We start from the raw sequence: 15603 nt of genomic DNA on the forward strand, positions 1-15603 counted from the left end.
GACGTCTACTGGAAGATTCTGAAGAAAAAAAAAGTGTTTAATAATACATGGCAACTGGCCATTGAAAATGCACTGACAGTCATTCAAGAAATAACTGATTTGAAAAATACTTTATAGAATTCTTAAGTGAATGAATACTTATAAATTATAAATTTAAAAATTACTCTATACACACCAACAACATGTTTATCAATTTTAGCAAAGAATACTTACTGAAGTACAAACCCACACTGCAGATGTATCTGAGACAGGAGCCGTGCTGTCATATTCTTCTGGTGGCTGCAGCTGTTACCTGAAGCATACCTCTCAAGGTTTTCTTTCAAAGCTGAGATCCCTGCTGTGAGCCTGTTGGGAACTACAGACCAAGCTCTCTGTCATGCCCCAGGTCCAGCTGATATGCTCTGATACAGACATAGACATCTGGAAATCCAGGTGACGCTTGCTTGGACTTTCTCTTTTCAAGAGAATATCAGCTGTGACCACACAGATTTTTTAGGGAGGATTTGGGAGCAGAAAGACACCATTTTCTGAGAAGAAAGGCATTGTTAGTAAACCCTTTCCCACTTAGCCTTGAGAGAATTCCCTATTCCTACATCAGATAAGACATCATCCTTTGAGCCCGATCAGGCAGTGGCATAGAGCAATGGCCTGGGATGCTGAGGATCCAGGTTTGAAACCTCGAGGTCATCAACTTGAGCATGTGCTTGCCCGTTTGAGCATGGGGTTGCCAGCTGGAGCGTGGGATCATAAACATGACCCCATGGTCTCTGGCTTGAGCTCAAAGGTCGCTGGCTTGAAGCCCAAGGTTACTGGCTTGAACCCAAGGTCTCTGGCTTGAGCATGGGGCCCCCTTGTCAAGACAGTTATGAAAAAGCCATCAATGAACAACTAAGGTGCCACAATTATGGATTGATGCTACGCATCTCTCTCCCTTCCTGCCTGTCTCTCTTAAAAAAGAAAAATCAACCTTTGATAGAGGACACTGTACTAAGTGGGGAGAAAGGCTCAACCAGTGCTAGGTGATGCCAGTTGGGTCTTCCCATTGTGCAGATTTGGGGACTAGCCTGTTTGCAAAGCATGTTTCTAATCAGTTAGCAGAATTTATTCTCTCCTGCCATAAATATTCTGAATATCCTTTCCCTCCTCTCAAAGAAACAATCGCAATGTCCTCAGCTAGTTTAAGGATGGCCAGCCCCACTTGAATAAAAAATACCTTCCTTGAACTTTGAGGTGGATGGTTTCATACACTGGTCCCCAAGGCGCTTGAGGCCTACAGCACCTGAGCAGTGGCAAACTTCTTGTTTGGTTAGAATGCTCGTGTTCTCATTTACTCAGTTATGTTTAGTTCAAACATGTATATTATTCTGAACTAAACACGTTACCTTGATGACTTGGGACATCTTGAAAGTGGAACTGGAATTTATTAACCTGAGTTTCATCAGAGCAGCAGCTGTAAATGGAAAGCCGTTGGGCAAAATTATGTCTGTCTTGCACAATGTTTTATTTTTTTAACTTCTAACTGAATTACGTATTACAGAAATAGAAACACATCATAATGCTACAGCTCAATTAATTTTCACAAACTGAACCCTGAGCAAGAAATTCCTGCATTCCCAGCACCCCCCTCAGAACCACTCTCTCATCAAAGGGGCACTTGCCTGGCTTCAAACACCATGACTTATTTCCTGAACTTCACATAAGTATATCAGTCATACAGTGCATTCTCTATTGTGTCTGGCTTTCTTCATTCAACATTATATTTATGAGAGCCTGACCAGGCAGTGGCGCAGTGGATAGAACTTCAGACTGGGACATGGAGGACCCAGGTTCAAAACCCTGAGATCGCCAGCTTGAATGCAGGCTCATCTGGTTTGAGCAAGGCTCACCAGCTTGAGCCCAAGGTCACTGGCTTGAGCAAGGGGTCACTCAGTCTGCTGAAGCCCCCTGGTCAAGGCACATATGAAAAAGCAATCGATGAACAACTAAGGTGCCACAACGTAGAATTGATGCTTCTTGTCTCTCTCCCTTCCTGTCTGTCTGTCCCTATCGGTCCCTCTCTCTGTCACAAATAAACAAACAAAAAATTATATTTATGAGAGCATCCAGGTCCCTGTGGTTAGCAATCATTTGTGCATTTTTATTACTGTATGGTATTCTATTGTATGAATATGCCACAAATTATATATTTTATACATAGTCAACTGGGTTTATTCCCATTTGTAGTGCAGATATGAACATTCACACATTATCATCTGAGGCTCATATGTGTGAATTTTTGTTAGGTGCGATTGCTGTATTTAAAAATTATGAGGTTTCAGCTTCTCCTGAAAAGTAAAGCTTTGTCAGTGTGTGCCTCCTCTTTTTCCTCTCTACCTTCACCTCTGCTCACACAGTTGGTCCATGTCACTCTCCTTCCAGTCTGGTATTGGTACCGCTCGTGTAGGTGGGGTTCTGCCTCTTTGTGTGGAGCACTGCGAGGCACTTCCTGTGAGGTGGTTTTTCTAAACATATGTTTTAGCTTCTTTTTCCTCTCCTCACTTTTGAGCCCTGCACTTGTCTTCCTCCAGCATCTTGCTTTGATCTTTGGTCAGAGGGCTTGGGGAAAGAAATTGGCCATAGAGTATAATGCTGGTTTGGTGATGGTGTGTTTGGCTTATTCACCTGTGGCCAGGGATCCCTCCAAGGGTGCAGAGCTTTACCGCATGGCTGTAGAGGGGACCCAGCATGCATGGACGCACCACTTGGAAAGGAACGGAAGTTTTACTACCACGTCTTTGCAGGTTGTCGTTCCACACACAACAGAGTGCCTGCTCTGCCCTAAAGTAGTGTCAGGAGAAAGTTTCCAGCGTTTGGTTCCTGTACGGGTTCTGTGGAGGAGACGTAATTTATTTCTACATGTTTATTATTTTTATTGTTTCATTTTTGCCTCATTAGGCTTTGGTCTAAATATTGAAGAATTAGATTTACTGTATCAAAAAATATTACTAGGAATCATGAATAACCAGCACAAAATTACCTGGTGAACTAAAAAGAAAATGACAAAACTGAAAAAGTAATATTCTCTGCACTTACATTTTATGAACAGAGACATAGATTGCTATAAAAAGGAACTTCAACACAAATTTCTTGCACGGCCCAGTGTATTCCAAACATGTAAAGATAAAAATAAATTGTTTAATCCAAGATCACATAATTTCTAATACCCTTTCCTGAGTGCCTCCTGCTTAGAAATGGAATGGTCCAAGCACAAACAAATGAGAACTGGAAAAGACCTTAGAAATCATCTTGTTCAAATTAAGAATCCAGTGGGTGAGGAATAGAGGTGACTGTGGCCACATGTAATGCCTCCCCGAGTTTAAGTGTTACTCAGGTGATTGAGTTTTGTGGTGTTCAACCAGTATCCGGTGTCTCCTCCTTTTCTGCTCTTACCTTGTAAGTACATTGGAATGGATTGTGTGACAGTCTCATGCAGTAGTAGCTACAAGGAGTCTGTTAGTGTGTTCGTTCATTCATGCAGTGAATAGTGTAAGTACTATGGAGAAAGCAAGATTGAGGGGCAGGGTTGATCAGTCATCAGAGAAGCCCGTGGGGGTATGCATGCCTTGCAAATAAATACCTGAATCTTAGGATATAAATAATGTATGTTCTTTATGCATAACAAAGGTTGTGTATAGTAGGCATTCACAAAGCGTTTAAAAGGAATGGTTATGATTCCATGGGTTGTTGTTGTTGTTGTTTTTTTACAGAGACAGAGAGAGAGTCAGAGAGAGGGATAGATAGGGACAGACAGACAGGAACAGAGAGATGAGAAGCATCAATCATTAGTTTTTCGTTGCGCATTGCGACACCTTAGTTGTTCATTGATTGCTTTCTCATATACGCCTTGACCGCGGGCCTTCAGCAGACTGAGTAACCCCTCGCGTGAGCCAGGGACCTTGGGTCCAAGCTGGTGAGCGTTTTGCTCAAACCAGATGAGCCCACGCTCAAGCTGGCGACCTCGGGGTCTTGAACCTGGGTCCTCAGCATCCCAGTCTGATGCTCTATCCACTGCGCCACCGCCTGGTCTGGCTCCATAGGTTGTTTTGACTGTTCATGTGCCCCTTATGGTGGACTAGGCTCTGGTTTACAATGAATTGACTTATACCATATGTCATGATCCATGGGTATATGATATTTTTAAAAACCAGGAAATTTTATATCAAATCCAAATTCACAATGTCTTTAAAAAATCAATCTGACAAAGTCAGGTCTTAATTCCTGTGCTTCCAACAATTGACCTGGCTCCTGGTTCTTGGCCTCCCTCCCTTTGCTACCCCCCTGTGCTATAGTGGCTCACTTCTGCGATACACAGATTGAGGGAGATTTCTCTCTGAAAATGAATTTTTACCATAAATTTTTATTTAAAATAAGTTTATGAAAAATGAAGGTCTTTTATAATTTAGTTTATAATATTGTGTCAGTGTCAGATATTTTAAAATAATGACTTAAAAGTCAGCTTGTGTCTGACTAGGTGGTGGCGCAGTGGATAGAGCCTCGGACTGCGATGCAGAGGACCCAGGTTTGAGACCCCGAGGTCCAGCTTGAGCCCAAGGTCGCTGGCTCCAGCAAGGGGTTACTCGGTCTGCTGAAGGTCAGCGGTCAAGGCACATATGAGAAAGCAATCAATGAACAACTAAGGTGTTGCAACGCGCAATTGAAAACTAATGATTGATGCTTCTCATCTCTCTCAGTTCCTGTCTGTCTGTCCCTGTCTATCCCTCTCTCTGACTCTCTCTCTGTCTCTGTAAAAAATAAATAAATTTTTTAAAAAAGCTTGTTTCTGAAGAATGGCTACAAGTAATGGTTTTGTTTTTTGTTTATTTTTTTTTAGTGAAAGAGAGACAGACAGAGAGACAGGAAGAGAAAGAGAAGCATCAATTATGGCACCTTAGTTCATTGATTGCTTTCTCATATATGCCTTGACTGGGGGGCTCCAGCCAAGCCATTGACCCCTTGTTTAAGCCAGCAACCTTTGGGCTCAAGCCAGTGACCATGGGGTCATGTCTGTGATCCCATGCTCAAGCTGGCAACCTTGCGCTCAAGCTGGTGAGCCCATGCTCAAGCCAGTGACCTTGGGGTTTCAAACCTGGGTCCTCAGTGTCCTAGGCCAATGCTGTATCTGCTGTGTCACCACCTGGTCAGGCATTAATGGTTTTGTTTTAAATACATTTCCCATTTTTTTCCAATGAGAAGACTTGAAAACAAAGAATGCCTCTAACTTTTAGATATGTGTTTTTAGGGAATGTTTCCCGGTAGAGGGACCAGGTCAGGCCTGAGAAAGTATGAGGTGTGCTTGAAACATCTCGTCATACCAACATGCATGAAGGTGTGCAGAGATTACTGTGTACATGTGGCTAGAACATAGAAACCAACAGGAAAGTGGTTTAAGCACCTCAGAAAGAATCAGATGGCAGTGAATTATAACATGTCAAATGCAAAATCTTTTTTTATAATAACAGAGAAAAGAGTCAAAGCATCTCCTATAGAAGAATGCCAACTAATGAGAACAGAAGGAATTGTAGAGTTAAAAAAATCACCACTGTGAAACCTCTAATATAGTAATTGATTTAGGCAAAAATAATCAATGGAAGCTAAAACCACTAAATGAAAGGTAAGATGGCAAGATATTCCCACAGACCCAAAGTCTTAGATTATTTTTTAATTATAAGGGGATAGCCTAACCGGTAGTGTTGCAGTGGATAGAGCTTCCCAGGTTTGAAACTCTGAGTGTGGGGTCGCTGGCTTGAGTGTGGGGTCGCCGGCTTGCCCATGGGATAATTGTCACGATCCCATGGTTGCTGGCTTGAGCGAGGGGTCACTGGCTTGGCCTGAGCCCCCCCCATTCAGAGTATATATGAGAAGCAATCAATGAACAACTAAAAATGCCGCAGCTACGAGTTGATGCCCCTCTCTCCCTTCCTCTCTTTCTTTTTCTCTCTCTCACTCTCTGTCTTTCAGGGGATAAAAATACCATTAACTAAATGTCTCAGCATCAGCAATATTGGGCCAGCCTACCATTTTGAGCCTCCTGGTAAGATGCAATAGGAAGTATATGACATTACTTATGTGGGATTCTTGCCAAAAATGTTTTATCTAAATTTAATCATGAGGAAACAATCAGACAAATGCAGATTAGGGGACATTCTACAAGAGAGTTGGCTTGGATCCTTCCAACAAAGTAAAGGTGTGAAACACATTGGCAAGGAATTGCTATTGTACAGAAGACTAAAGGGTCAGCATGTGAACTCTGATTAGATCTTCACACATATACACACACAGTAATTTAGGACATTGTTGGGACAATTGGGTAAATCTGAATATAGACTCTATGTTAGGTGATAATTACTGTTACATTCCTTGGGGTTCATAATGTGAGAGGATGTGATCATTGTCTCATGGTTATGTAAGAAAATGTCCTTGTTCTTAAGAGATTCATTCGGAAGATCCATAGAGGAGTGACATGTTATAATATCTGCAATTTACATTTAAATGGTCCAGGCCCCCTCCCCTGCAAATACATATATATGTGTGTATATAGGTATAGATATGAACATGGAAAGAGAGAGGGATAAAATGCATGTGAAAAAAATTAATTTGGTGAAGGTAGGTGAAGTGTATATAGATGTTTAACTTTTCTATGGTCTTAAAAGTATTCCTAAATAAATAGGGAAATAAATGCTAAAGAATTGTGGAAAATAAGGGAGTTTGCCTTAAATTAATTTTAACTCTTTGATTTATCTTTAACTCTAGTTAAATATTTACATGTAATTTTTAAGTTAATTAAGGCATTACCTTAGAAAAGATTCTTTTGTATTTTTCTGAAGCTGGAAACGGGGAGAGACAGCCAGACAGACTCCCGCATGCACCTGACTGGGATCCACCCGGCACGCCCACCAGGGGCGACGCTCTGCCCACCAGGGGGCGATGATCTGCCCATCCTGGGCATTGCTCTACCGAGACCAGAGCCACTCTAGTGCCTGGGGCAGAGGCCAAGGAGCCATCCCCAGCGCCCGGGCCATCCTTGCTCCAATGGAGCCTTGGCTGCGGGAGGGGAAGAGAGAGACAGAGAGGAAGGGGGGGTGGAGAAGCAAATGGGCGCTTCTCCTATGTGCCCTGGCCGGGAATCGAACCCGGGTCCCCTGCACACCAGGCCGACGCTCTACCGCTGAGCCAACCGGCCAGGGCCTAGAAAAGATTCTTAACCTAGGTTACATGAATCCTGAGAGGATTTGGGAAAGGTTATATGAGTCTTTTTATTATTATTATTATTATTTTATTTTTTTTTATTTACAGAGACAGAGAGTCAGAGTGACAGATAGATAGAGACAGACAGGAACAGAGAGATGAGAAGCATCAATCATTACTTTTCGTTGCGCATTGCAACACCTTAGTTGTTCATTGATTGCTTTCTCATATGTGCCTTGACCGCAGGCCTTCCGCAGACCGAGTAACCTCTTGCTTGAGCTAGCGACCGTTGGTCCAAGCTGGTTAGCTTTTGCTCAAACCAGATGAGCTGCGCTCAAGCTGACGACCTTGGGGTCTCGAACCTGGGTCCTCAGCATCCCAGTCCTACGCTCTATCCACTGTGCCACCGCCTGGTCAGGCTATATGAGTCTTTTTATACTAGCAGAGTGCTTGTATATGTGTATTTTTCTGTATAGAGAGTTCATCATAGTGTTCATGATATCCTCAAAGTAATTTATCCTTCAGATAGTTAAGAACTACTGCCCTATATTTATAATTCATAGTGTGTTCTTTATTCTGAGTATCACAATAGTAGTTTAAGTTTGAATTTCAGACAGTGCACGTATAAATTTGGTAATTGTCAATGTAATTCTCAACTTATTCAAAACAAATGAAACTCCATCAAATTCTTTTTTTTTTTTTTTACTTTTATTAATTTTTAGAGAGGGGAGAGAGAGAGAGAGAGAGAGAGAGAGAGAGAGAGAGAAGGGGGAGGGAGGAGCAGGAAGCATCAACTCCCATATGTGCCTTGACCAGGCAAGCCCAGGGTTTTGAACCGGCAACCTCAGCATTCCAGGTTGATGCTTTATCCACTGCGCCACCACAGGTCAGGCATCAAATTCTAACTTAGACAAAGATTTTCTTATATCAGCTGATAGTTTAATGTAAGTTTATTTTACCACAGAGATTCTGTTACTGGGGAACACATGGTGACATTTTAGTAACACGATTATTTCTTTTCCAAACTAATGTATGTTTAGTGCAATCACATGTTATTTTTAATACAATCTGCTTTCCTTTTTGTGGACTCACATTCTTCACATTTTGTGCAAAGGAAAATCTATGCTAGACTGTTTTTTTGTTTGTTTTTTGACAGAGACAGAGAGAGAGTCGAAGAGAGGGACAGATAGGGAGAGAGATGAGAAGCATCAGTTCTTTGTTGCGGCTCTCCAGTTGTTCATCCATGGCTTTCTAATATGTGCCTTGACCGGGGGGCTACAGCAGAGTGAGTGACCCCTGGCTCAAGCCAGCGACCTTGAGCTCAAGCTAGCTACCTTGGGTTCAAGCCAGTGACCTTTGGGCTCAAGCCAGCGACCATGGAGTCATGTCTATGATCCCATGCTTAAACCAGTGACCCTGCACTCAAGCTGGTGAGCCTGTACACAGGTCGGTGACCTTGGGGTTTTGAACCTGGGTCTACCACATCCCAGTCCTACGCTCTATCCACCGCCTGGTCAGGCTAGACCATAAGTTTTTATTTTATCCATGTTTATGTGGATAAAGAAACATAACTTCAAAAAAAGAGTCATGCTTTTATTTTTCAGTTGTGTGATCACTAAGCTCTGTTTACCAAGTTAGAAACATTTACTTCTCTGCAAATAACTGTATGACAGAATGAATTTCGGCATGGCTTATCATCTCAACTCTTTCTGTCCAGCATATTGAAGGAGAGACATGAGTAATAGGTTGGAATATGCTTAAGTGTTGTTTAAGACACATAGGATCCAACATTTTAAATAAAAGTGATTATGCTTGACCAGGCAGTGGCACAGTGGATAGAGCATCGGACTGGGATGCAGAGGACCCAGGTTCGAGATCCCAAGGTCGCCAGCTTGAGTGCGGGCTCATCAGGTTTGAGCAAAAAGCTCACCAGCTTGGACCCAAGGTCACTGGCTCAAGCAAGGGGTTACTTGGTCTGCTGTAGCCCCACGGTCAAGGCACATATGAGAAAGCAATCAATGAACAACTAAGATGTCACAACAAAAAACTGATGATTGATGCTTCTCATCTCTCTCCGTTCCTGTCTGTCTGTCTCTATCTATCCCTCTCTCTGACTCTCACTCTGTCCCTGTTAAAAAAAAAAAGTGATTAAACTGTATATGGTATATTTTAGTTTTTCTGAAAAATTTTTATAAATGCCTCTGGATCTGTTGGATTAGGTTCAGATATAGGGGCAGTAATGACATAATTAAACTCCCCGGAAAACCAGGTGCCCAGAGCATGCTGCTTCTGGCTACAGAACAGGAAGACCAAGGCTTACTCCAGCCCTGTGCACCCCTCGTGGGTTATCCTGGAGAGAGGAGTCCCATCTGCAGGACAGATTTCTTGATCAGATACTCTTCTAGTTTAGTTGGCTCTCTTAGATACAGTTTTAACCCATTATAGGTGTTGAAAAAATCACATTTATCATAAGTCAGATTTATTTTCCAATAATCAGGATTTAAAACAAGATCTTCTAAACTACTCCCATGTCCAGTACCAGAAGTAGTTCAGACTCTGCGTCCTAGTTTCACTGCACTCATAGAGCCCCTTGTCGAGTGTGTTCTGCTCCGGTTCACCCTGCTCTGTGTGATGGGGATGAGCATACAATGAGCGACACAAGAAAGGCATCCACGCCCGGGATCGCTGGCGACATGGCTGCAGGGTCCCGCTGGAGCCTGGCCGTCCACATAGAGTATTTGCCAACTCAGGTCCTAGTGTGATAGGCCCACTCATTTTCCAACTGTAGTTCATAATCTAAGGAATCAAAGATTGTATACCATAGTAAGAGGCCTGACAGCTGTGAGCAAGTCACTGAACTTTCCTGCCTGCTGTTTTCCCAGCACCTTTCAATGAAAGGATGGACACACACCTTATCTGACATTCACCAGCACTGTCATAGACGTCACTTCATTTAACCTTCCTAACAGCCTTGGGAGATAGATGTTATTCCCCCCCAATTCAGTGGGTGACAAACTGGGAATCAAAATCTAACTTGGCCAGGTTCGCAGCTAATAAGGATTCTAGTTCAGAACCATGCTACTCTATCTTGTATAACTACAAGAAATGAACCGCATGTTCCATAGACTTCTGGAGTCTATCTGGTGGTGTAAGTTAGAGCTGGCCAGAAATTTCTGGCTCTTTTCATGGGTACTTTTAATATTTTTGAATTTTAATTTGACCAAAGATCTGGATTCACATTTAACTATGGACAGAGGAATAGTTGTCATCGTCAATCTGCAAATACTTCTCCTATGAGGAAACTTTCCTTTTAAATAAGGGAAAGTGGTGGAATAGATACCATAGAGGGTTTACCCAGCTCTTTGAAATTTTACTTCAACAGCAGAATTTGAGTATTTCTTCTTCTGTGAACCTAGTAATCCATGGTATATTTAAATGATGGTTTTGGAAAACATAGTCAATGTTGCTATTATGCAGAACAATCAGTTGATTGCTAAGTATTACCAGTTGTGAAAGCATGACTTAACTGTTTATAAAATGTGCTCTGTGCTTTTTGATGTTCATACTAGGAAATGTTAAAAAGAGAAATTATTCCTTATTAATTTTACGACTATATCAATTTTCAGTTGTTTCTCACTTCCTTTTTATTTTGGTAAGGAATAGTATTAACATCAATTTTGGTCAGCTTCTGAGCTGACTCAGTTTAAACTAGGTAGTCAACAGTCATTTTAGCACCTACCCTGTGTGCACAGGATACAGGGATCCAAGGAATGAATTGTCTCTGTTCTAGGTTTTACAATTTTTTGGGAGAAACAAAGTATCAGCAGGTCCTCCAATAATGTTTTTTCATTCAACAGTTGTTTTGTAACAGCGTTGATGAGATACTGCAAGAACTTAACTTTTGTTTACATCAATTAGCCTATAATAAAATTGATTTTATTATACATGGTTTAAAGTCACAGAACCTATCAACCACATTAAGCGAGGACTTACTGTATACCCTCTACCTCTCTACTGTTTGACACGTGACATATGCAAAAAAAATGATCAATACAGACCTAAACTTATTTCTCTGTAACCAGGGTGGTGGCACAGGCTCTGAATGCCAGGGGGACAGGGAAGAGAAGCCAGGAGCCACGCTTCTAGACACAACTTGTCTTGTGCCCTGGAAGCTCTATGAGGCCAGACCACACAGCTCAGGTCAGATGGAAACTCGCAGTGTACTTGGCTCCCTTTGACATTGGGGGATGATGCCCATTAGGGTTTGGCTCTCCTCTCCTTCTCCTTAAATGCCCCTCGGTCTATAACCTTGCTTCTGGATTCTGCCGCTGCTGCATGCATTTCTGTCTTTCCCTCGTCCTGTCCTCCTGCCTGAAATCCATGGCAGCTCCCCCACATCGGCGTGGTCTTGCCCAGACTACCCCTCTCAGCCTCTCAGCATCATCGTAGGACTTATCTTGGGCTCCCTTCTCTTCCTCCCACGGGTATTTCTTTTGAAGTCTCTGTCATAACTGTTCCTGTTTCTGTTTGTCCTCCTGTCACCTGTGCTGTGTGGGTCCCATATACTGTTTCTAGATTATTGCAGTGGTGGCTTTTATCCTGAAACCATTGCTTTCATCATACATTTCTCCCTCCATAGTTTGTCCACAGTGCCCAACATATCATAGTGAGTTAGGTCTCTTTGACCTTCCAAGCCCTACAGGACTTTGTCTCTTAACTAGTGAATCTCAGCTCTGCACAGCACTCACCTCTCATTGATCATTTCTTCCCCCTCAAGTGATCCAAACCCTATTTCAAACCCAGTGAAGCCTGTTGATTTTTTTCTTTCAAACTAAGCATTATATGATTTAGTGCTAATTATTTCCTATATATATATCACAGGCTTCCTTTGTTACTCCTGATCTAAATTTGTCAGTTTAGGGAAACCAGTAAAAATTTGGGCTCTTATTATATAGCTATAGAGCCATCATCTGTGACTTAAGTTTTTACAGAGTTATCTTAAAACAAGCATTATTGCCTTGAACAGTTACTGGAATAGTCACATTTTATGTGTGAATGGGGCAATCATCCTGACTTCACTGCTCTTAGAGGAGTCCATGTGGTCCAGAGGGTACTAAGCATAGGCCCATTTCAGCTAGTGTTGATACTTTCCATTTTAATGAAAGGGGGCTTTTTTTTTTTTTTCTGAAGCTGGAAACGGGGAGAGACAGTCAGACAGACTCCCGCATGTGCCCGACCGGGATCCACCCGGCACGCCCACCAGGGGGCGATGCTCTGCCCCTCCAGGGCGTCGCTCTGCTGTGACCAGAGCCACTCTAGCGCCTGGGGCAGAGGCCAAGGAGCCATCCCTAGCGCCCGGGCCATCTTTGCTCCAATGGAGCCTTGGCTGTGGGCAGGGAAGAGAGAGACAGAGAGAAAGGAAGGAGGGAGTGGAGAAGCAAATGGGCGCTTCTCCTATGTGCCCTGGCCGGGAATCAAACCCGGGTCCCCCTCACGCCAGGCCGACGCTCTACCGCTGAGCCAACCGGCCAGGGCAAGGGGGCATTTTTTAAATGTATGCAGCTAAACTTTTTTTCATTTAAAAAAATTTTTTTAGTGTTTATTTTATTGATTTTAGAGAGAGGAAGGGAGAGATGGGGAGAGACAGGAACATCAATCTGTCCCTCTATATGCCCTGACTGAGGATCAAACTGGCAACCTCTGTGCTTCAGGACAATGCTCTAACCAACCAAGCTTTACAGCCAGGGCTAAATTTTTTTTCAATTACAGTTTATATTCAATATTATTTTGTATTAATTTCAGGTATATAGCATAGTGGGTAGACAATCATATACTTTACAATGTGTTCCTGCCAATACTTGAAGTAGCCACCTATCACTATACATAGTTATTACAACATTACTGATTATATTTATTCCCTGTGCTGAACTTTACATCCCTATGACTATTTTGTAACTTACTGATTTGTACTTCTCAATTCCTTCAACTGTTTTACCCAGTTGAAGGGTAACCCTCCTTTCCTCTGGAAACCTTTAGTTGTCTGTTCTTTGTATCTGTGAGTTGGTTTCTGTTTTGTTAGTTCGTTTATACTGTTCTTTAGATTATACATATAAATGAAATCATATTTGTCTTTCTCTATTTTTCACTTAGCACAATACCTTCTAGGTCCATTCATGCTCTCTGCAATTCTAAGATATTTTATTTCTTTTCTAAGTGAGAGGAAGAGAAGTAGAAAGACAGATTCCTGCATGTGCCCAGATTGGGATCCACCCAGCAACCCCCATCTGGAACCAATGCTCTGGCCATGCTTGGAACTAAGCTATTTTTAGCCCCTAAGGGGAGGCCTCACAGAGCCATCCTCAGCACCCCGGGGCTGATGTGCTTGAACCAATCTAGCCATGGCTGCGGGAGGGGAAGAGAGAGAGAGAGAGAGAGAGAGAGAGAGAGAGAGAGAGAAGGAAGGGAGAAATAGATGGTCATCTCTCCTGTGTGCTCTGACCTGGAATTGAGCCTGGGACTTCTATGCTGGGTTGACACTCTCTCTACCACTGAGCAAACCAGCCAGAGCCAGTGGGAGAACTATGAAAAGATTAAATAACTGAAGTTCAAAAGATTGGTGTAACCTTCCCAATGGTGCCAAGTGTGAAAATTAAGTTCCCAGTCTGGTGTTTTTTTGTGTGTGTTTTTTTTTCTGTATTTTTCTGAAGCCGGAAACGGGGAGAGACAGTCAGACAGACTCCTGCATGCGCCCGACCGGGATCCACCCAGCACGCCCACCAGGGGGCGACGCTCTGCCCACCAGGGGGCGATGCTCTGCCCCTCCGGGTGTTGCTCTGCTGCGACCAGAGCCACTCCAGCGCCTGGGGCAGAGGCCGAGGAGCCATCCCCAGCGCCCGGGCCATCCCTGCTCCAGTGGAGCCTCAGCTGCGGGAGGGGAAGAGAGAGACAGAGAGGAAGGAGAGAGGGAGGGGTGGAGAAGCAGATGGGCGCTTCTTCTGTGTGCCCTGGCCGGGAATTGAACCCGGGACTTCTGCACGCCAGGCCGACGCTCTACCACTGAGCCAACTTGCCAGGGCCAGTCTGGTGTTTTTTAAGATACAAAACAGATAGTAATGAGAAGTCAACACAGTTTCTATGTGTGTTATAAATAATTTTAGACATAGAGATAAAAGATCATTACATAATGAAAATTTTAGTGTATGGTTTTGGTAGTGTCCAGTATACAGAAAATACTAATATCTTTATCTTAAATTGAACTGAGTAAAAGGATACATACATTTGAGCCAATTAGGGCAAAGGAGATAGGTTCTCAAAATGACCAATGGAGCAAAAATTTTCAAAAATTCATGTTTTATGATTACATTTGCAAAAGTATAATTAAGGATAATTAACTTATATTTTAAGCAAACTCCACCACTTTCCATAAAACATTTTGATCTTGAGTAAAAAATAACAAAGGTGATCTTAAGATACTGTTATACTTTTTAGACTTCAGAAAACTTTCAAAAGAATATGGAATTCACATGTACCCTTTCCCAGTTTCCCCTAATATTAATAATCATCAAATAACCACACTACAGTTCTCAAAACCAGGGAATTAACATTACAGTAGTGTTTTAATTTCACACATATAATTAATAGAGGAATCTAAAGCAAACCCAATAATAATTAAGTTCATTTTTACCAATAATTCTAGCACAGGGTCTTAAAGAAAATTAACAAATTGTTTTAAGTTTAGAATAATAAACAGAACACTCGTTCATAAATTCCACTGTATAATTTTTTTCCTGCTATCTACTTCTTGGTCTTGAAACATAGTATACATAACTTTAAATGGATTTAAGGGGTTTTCCACTATAGCAATATTCACAAGTTGATTGTAAAGGACATACTTGACTTATTTTGTTCCAGACTCTCCCAGTCCAGCTCAGCAGTACTAGCATCCTATTCCCATGAGAAAATTTTGCAATGGGACAGCTTCTTTCTAAAGTGTGGAACTGGAACCTTTGCCAGAAGTGCTGGAAGACTAAGCCCTCTAGATAGATTTTTGGTTGTTAATCTCTGGATTAATGAATCAAGTAGACTAATGTGATGACACCGAGTATAAGATGACATGATGCCTCTCTTATTGGTGATAAATGCTACTACAACAAATATAGAACTATAGTTTATAAATGACAAAGGAAAATGTGGAATTACTTGGTATTCTGTGGTTTAAGAACAATACTTGAATATGATCTTATGCATGAAAATGCATAGGATGATATTTCTCTTGTTTTAATGTAATTGTGTTCAAGATGAAGATGTTCCAGTGCTGATTCGTCCTCTTCGTCAGTGCTGCAGATTTGCTCGGCAAGAACGTTCCTAGGGAGAGATGCA

At 42.2% G+C, this 15603-nt stretch overlaps 2 protein-coding genes across 8 annotated transcripts in view; one reads left to right on the top strand and one right to left on the bottom strand.

The window, feature by feature from the left end:
* The window catches only part of CENPP (centromere protein P), a 249256-nt gene that overhangs the window by 139047 nt on the left and 94606 nt on the right, over positions 1-15603 (top strand). The window lies entirely within an intron of this gene.
* ECM2 (extracellular matrix protein 2) overlaps positions 15138-15603 on the bottom strand; it is a 45461-nt gene continuing 44995 nt past the window's right edge. For all 3 annotated transcript variants that reach the window (XM_066368372.1, XM_066368371.1, XM_066368369.1), the window contains exon 10: positions 15138-15588. In XM_066368372.1, coding sequence (XP_066224469.1) covers positions 15420-15588 — 169 coding nt within the window. In that variant the 3' untranslated portion in view covers positions 15138-15419. The remainder of the gene's footprint in view (positions 15589-15603) is intronic.

This window comes from Saccopteryx leptura, chromosome 2 (assembly GCF_036850995.1).
Source record: "Saccopteryx leptura isolate mSacLep1 chromosome 2, mSacLep1_pri_phased_curated, whole genome shotgun sequence".
Lineage (NCBI taxonomy): Eukaryota > Metazoa > Chordata > Mammalia > Chiroptera > Emballonuridae > Saccopteryx > Saccopteryx leptura.